Source organism: Neomonachus schauinslandi, chromosome 2 (genome assembly GCF_002201575.2).
Source record: "Neomonachus schauinslandi chromosome 2, ASM220157v2, whole genome shotgun sequence".
In the NCBI taxonomy this organism is placed as follows: domain Eukaryota; kingdom Metazoa; phylum Chordata; class Mammalia; order Carnivora; family Phocidae; genus Neomonachus; species Neomonachus schauinslandi.
This window is the reverse complement of record NC_058404.1, coordinates 111,433,688-111,439,687: the sequence shown is the minus strand read 5'-3', so window position 1 is coordinate 111,439,687 and position 6,000 is coordinate 111,433,688. Positions and strand designations below refer to the sequence as shown.

General features: G+C 43.5%; 1 protein-coding gene across 1 annotated transcript in view; it reads left to right on the top strand.

Annotated features, from left to right (window-relative positions):
• The first annotated feature begins 3,486 nt into the window (after positions 1-3,486).
• Positions 3,487-6,000, top strand: part of FAM241A (family with sequence similarity 241 member A) — a 40,583-nt gene continuing 38,069 nt past the window's right edge. The window contains exon 1 of the mRNA XM_021684482.1: positions 3,487-3,808. Coding sequence (XP_021540157.1) covers positions 3,647-3,808 — 162 coding nt within the window. The 5' untranslated portion in view covers positions 3,487-3,646. The remainder of the gene's footprint in view (positions 3,809-6,000) is intronic.

The window sequence follows — 6,000 nt, the reverse complement described above, 5'->3', positions numbered from 1 at the left end:
CAAAATGCTACTATTAGATTTTTTTTTTAAGAGGTGATTCCCTAAATCTCCAGGAAAGACCAAAGTCTATGAACAAAAGAATCACAGTTCAAAGAGAAACTCATTCACTAAATGAAAGGTAGACAAACTAAGAAAAGGAAGAAGTTGTGACATCAGTCCTGGCTGAGGATCAGAGGATTCTGGCCACCCTTTGGCGGAAGTTCTTAAATTTTGCCAGATAATCAGATGAGAATTTGAAAGAGAATAAAATGGAAGCTTCTTAAGAGTAGGGACATAGACCTGGGGCTAATGCCTAGTGGTGTTCAATAAATACATGTTAAATGACTGACAACAATTCAGAAGAAGCCTGAATCTCTGAAAGGCCAGAGAGTATATTCTAAAGGACTTCTGTAAGACTTGACCACCAAGTTGAACAAAACTAATCTCTGTATTACTCTTTTTACCTGCCCTGCTATATATATATTCTGTGCCTTCTGAATCTTCATGTATATAAGCAATTTCTTTTCACTCTGTAGCCTGACTGAAGAGCACATAACTGCTTGACTTATCAAGTTGTCAGACACAAGCCAAAAGAGGGAGAACTTCAAAATGTGCCTTAAGCTCCATCCAGAGTTGGCAGTAAAAGGCTGATGTTCTCTGTGCCACTATATATAATCATAAAGCTTTTTGTAAAACATTTATAAGGCAACTTTTTATAAGAAACACTATTGAAAGCCAAAGCAAAATTTCAAGAATGAAAATGTTGTCATTAGAGCAAAGCAGAGAGGCCCATCAGGGAATGTTTTTGGCTTCCCATGGTGATATTTGTTTCTGATTATATATATAATATTAAATACTTTCCTCTGGGTTTTAAAAGGCTTTTAAGAAAGGAAATAGGGGCACCTGGGTGGGTCAGGTCATTAGGCATCTGCCTTCAGCTCAGGTCATGATCCCAGGGTCCGGGGATCGAGCCCCACATCGGGCTCCCTGCTCAGCGGGAAGCCTGCTTCTCCCTCTCCCACTCCCCCTGTTTGTGTTTTCTCTCTCTCGCTGTGTCTCTCTCTGTCAAATAAATCAATAAAATCTTAAAAAAAAAAAGGAAATAAACCAGATTAATTTTCTTTCTAATTTGTGATATCCAAAGGCATATCTTCTAGTTTCTATAGTCCTGATTATCAAAAACAGGAAATAGGTCTTTAAAATAAGTCTTTAAGGGGTGCCTGTGTGGCTCAGTCAGTTAAGCATCGGCCTTCAGCTCAGGTCATGATTCCAGGGTCCTGGGATTGAGCCCAGAGCAGGAAGCCTGCTTCCCCTTCTTCCTCTGCCCGCCGCTTCCCCTCCACCAACTGCCCACCTCCCGCCACCCCCCTGCTTGAGCACTCTCTTTCTCTGTCAAATAAATAAATAAAAATCTCTAAAAAAAAGATAAAAACAAGTCTTTAAGTTTCTGTCTATTTTAATTCCCTCTCTGGGCCTGAAGACATTTTAATCAAAGAGTCCAAGTAACTCATTCTTCTCCATACACAGGCATATTTATTTTCCATTGACAAATAGCTTGATATTTTCTCTATACAATAGTCTATAATTTTCTCAAAGAACAGATAAAAGATATAAAAAGTTTTTTTGTTTTTTTTTTTTTAAACACTGTCCAACTTCCCTTCAACAAAATGGGTAGGGTAGTTTGATGTGTGTTTTCTAACATCACCAAGCAGTTAACTCAGTTCTGACACTATCCCCTGGAGATAAGATCACAGATTTCACACCTTAAGAGCTCAGCGCCACAGACTGCCCTCCTTCTGATGCCAAGTGCAGGTCCAGGTTGTTACCTGTGCTTCTAACCAACTGGTTCTAAATTGGAGGTTTCCATGACCCCATCCTTGGTTCAGTGAATTTGCTGGAACAGCTCACAGACCTCAGAGAAACTTTTACTAGTTTATATATATAAAGGATAATATAAAGGATACAGATGAATAGCCAGATGTAGAGGTACATAGGACAAGATGTATTGGAAGGAGCACTGAGCTTCCATGTTCTCTGTGCAAATCACTCTGCTTACATGTTCTTGTGTTCACTAACCCAGAAGCTCTAGGAACCTCTGTCCTTTTGGGCTTCCATGGGGGCTTCACTGTATAGACATGATTGATTAAATCATTGACCATCATTGATTCAACTTCCAACACCTCTCTACCCTCCTGGAGTTCAGGCGGTGGGACTAAAAGTTCTAACCCTCTAATCACCAGGCTTATTCTCCTGGCAACTAGTCCCTCTCCTTAGTTAACAAGAGACTTTCCGAAAGTATCCTCATCAGCATAACAAAAGACATTTATTGCTCTCCTCCAGTAGGAAATTCCAAGATTCTAGGAGCTCTGTTCCCAGAATGGGATGAAAACCAAATATATGATTGACCCTTGAACAACACAGGTTTGAATTGTGCAGGTCCACTTATACTTGGATTTTTTACGGGACTATTAAGTATTTTTCTTCCCTACTGTTTTTTAGTAGCATATTCTTTTCTCTAGTGTAGTTTATTGTAAGAATACAGTATATAATACGTATAACATACAAAATATGCTAATCAACTATATATGTTATAGCAGTAAGGCTTCCAGTCAACACTAGGCTATTAGTAATTAAGTTTTGGAGGAGTCAAACATTATACATGGATTTTTGATTGTGCAGGTCAGTGCCCCTAACCCCTGCATCCTTCAAGGGTCAACTGTATATTTCTTATAAATCACAATATCACAGGTAGTAAGGAAAAGATTCATGAATTAGTTGTATCCCCCTTACCATCCACTGAGAGAGAGAGACATATCCTTGCCCATTTATAGAAATATACACAAAGGCAGATACCCTACCAAATGCTCTCAAGGCTCCAACAACCAACACACACCAGAGGAACACTTAACAGAGACAAAGACACAAACCTTCAGAGAGATACTAGACAGAAGACAAAAGGAACAAAAGAGACAGAGAAATGTGTATTACTTGCAAAGGATGGACGGCTACTCAGGCAGGCATCCAGCAGCACACCCAGGCACAGCCCCCGTGCCAGGGAAGAACAGAGGTACCCCGCTGGGGTGTAACTGTGTATTACACACACACCCCAATACACATGCTCTCCTCTCTCCCTCACAAACACACTTTCTTACATACACACACTGTCTCTCTCACACACTCCTTTTCTAACACTTTCACACACACACGCTCACACATACAATCTCTTAAAATCTGTTATGTAATCACTCTCACACAACAGTCTCACACACACACACAATCTCATACACACAGACACTCTCTTCACATACAATCTCACACACATACATACAGTCTCTTAATGTACATTGTCTTACACACAGTCTCACAAACGCGCGCGAACACACACATTCGCTCTTAGGTCTCACACACGCCCCCGTTGGCTCCGCCCCCGCCGTCGCCCCGCCCCCGGGTGGGCTCCGCCCCGGAGGCCGGGGCGGGGCGAGCCAGTGACAGGAGAGGCCGGGCCGGGCTGGTACTTCTGGCACCCTGGCCAGCGGGGCGCGCTCCGGAGGCTCGTGTGTGTGGCAACGCGGCCGATCTCCGGGCGGCCCTCGGGTGGCGGCCGCTGCCTCGCGTTTCACGCTCGGCTCCTCCGGCGGCCGCCCCGGCGGCGGGAGTTGGCGACGGGATGTGCTCGGCCGGGGAGCTGCTTGGCGGCGGCGGCAGCAGCGGTGGGGAGCGCGACGAGGACGGGGACGCGCTGGCGGAGCGGCCGGTGGCGGGGCCAGAGCCGGAGCCCAGGGCGAGCCCGCGCCGACGCGGGCAGCGGCCGCTGGAGGAGCGCGAGCAGGTGAGCGGGGAGAGGCGGCGCGGCCCGGCCGGTTTCCCGAGCCCCACCCGGCGGCGGAGGGAAGTAGGCGGGCGGGCGGAGCCTGTGCTCTGCTCGGCGTGGGGCGCTGGTCGCTGCGGCGTTCGGGGAAGCTGCCCCGAGGAGCGGTTAGACGGCGCGCTCTGGCCCGGGCTGCGGGGTCGTGCGTGCGCCGTGGCGAGTGCCCCGGGATCGCGTGCCTGGCGGGGTCAGCACGGCCCTTCCCCTGCCGTCGGGCTGAGGAGGCTCAGGGCGGCACCCAGGGCTCTGTGGAAGTACCTTCCATAACGGTCACTTATCTAAAGCCTTACATGTAAACACTTTTTTTTCAACTTCAAGCCCATACCCCTATGCTGTGTTTTAGGGGATAGCTGCTCCCTTCCTGCACTCCATCTTGGCATTTCTGAACCCACATGTAGCGCCTCTGAGAAGGTGTGGGTGTATTTCTCTAGATAAGCAATCAATGTCTGAAGGCATGTGTAGGAGCGAGTATTACAATGGATATCTTGACAGGGACTCTCCACGAGTAGGTTCTTCACATGAACACAAATGAGATCTAAACTTCATTTTAAAAGTGAAAAAGCAAGAAAATTGCTTTCAGTTAGTAGCAAAGGGAAAGAAGTATTAAGAGGCTAGAGGTAATAAGGGAAAGAAGTTGGGTAATTTTGGAAACTCTCTGAATTTGTTCTCACTACAATGAAGTATGATAATAGGCATTACAACATATCAAATGTCTTCAAGATTAAGCAAGAAATTTAATAAAAGAAATTGAATTATATGTAGGATGGATTTTCACCAGCAAAAACAGTAATTAGACTCTTGAAAATACCTGAGATCAGCCAACCTTCAGAATCACATTAAGGAGCAGAAATTCAAATGATTATTTGCCTTTGCTCCAGCCTATACTGTTGGGACAGTCAGCTGATACCTGTCTCCTTTCATTATTCTCCATCTGTCCTTTTTGTCACATTTCACAAACTCCAATATCATCACTAAATGCATTAATAAAGTATGACTTCTAGTATTTCAACATTTTATTTAGGAAACAGAAATACCATTGCATGGCACACACAAAATACGCCTTAGCATTAGGCTGGCTCACCATGTGGAAGTATAATTTTTGACTGAAGCAAATAATTGAAGCAAATTATTGGTCGCTAGGAGATCTTCCTGATTCCCTTCCTAGTGCCCCCCCCCCCCAACTATACCATGACTCAGTAGCTAAAGGGCTTAGTTTCCTCTTGGTTTAGTTGTTCAACTGGAAAAGTGAAGAAAACAGCAACAGGAACTCCCTGGATGTGGTGGTGGTGAGGGGGATACATTTGAACCGAGGTTCTCAAAGTAAATTTTCAAATGTTTTAAGGGAGCGTGTAAAATATTACTTCATTTACACTTCTGTGGATTTCACATCATCAGTATCTCTGGTCTTACCAAAACTGCTTATGGTACAAAGAAAAAGGATGAAACAAACAAACAAAAATGAAACATATATCCTAGAAAACATATATCCTATCACTTTGCGTACCTGCTTCTTTCATTGCCTGTCATGGAAATTTATTTTCCTATACTCCTTTGAAATGTTTGAAAAATTTTTTTTTATCAGATGATGTATTTATGTACTGTAAGCCTACATAGACAATAATTGAAAATTACACCAGAGATATGCACTTACCCCAAATCCATACCAAAGAAGAACTTCTTATCAAGAAACCAAAAATGAACAAAAAATTGGGGCAATGCAACCCTTTGGTATAAGAAGCAAGCTTTTGTGATAAATCATTTATTGATAATATTATCACCAAGGCTTGTTTTCTTATTTTTTTTCAAGTCCTGCAAATGAAATTTAAAATTTTTATGCACCCCCTTGCAATGATGGTGACTACAGATACACAAATGCTTGAGGAAGAAGTAAATGAATTCGGTGAAACCTAAGGATTTGTTTCATCTAGTTTTTCTTTAGGGGATGGTATGTGTTTGTTATTTTAAGAGCGCACCGACTCCAAATTACAAATAGAATATTTTTGAAATTTGGTTTGCAGACTAGTTATTTAGAATTTAAAGTGAATTTTTTCCACAGAAACAATGATAGAAAGAGAACCAACACTAATTAGCTGGAAATGAGGCAGAGGCTATCTTGCCGGTGTTCTTTCTGCTCAGCACACTCACTTGGTGTT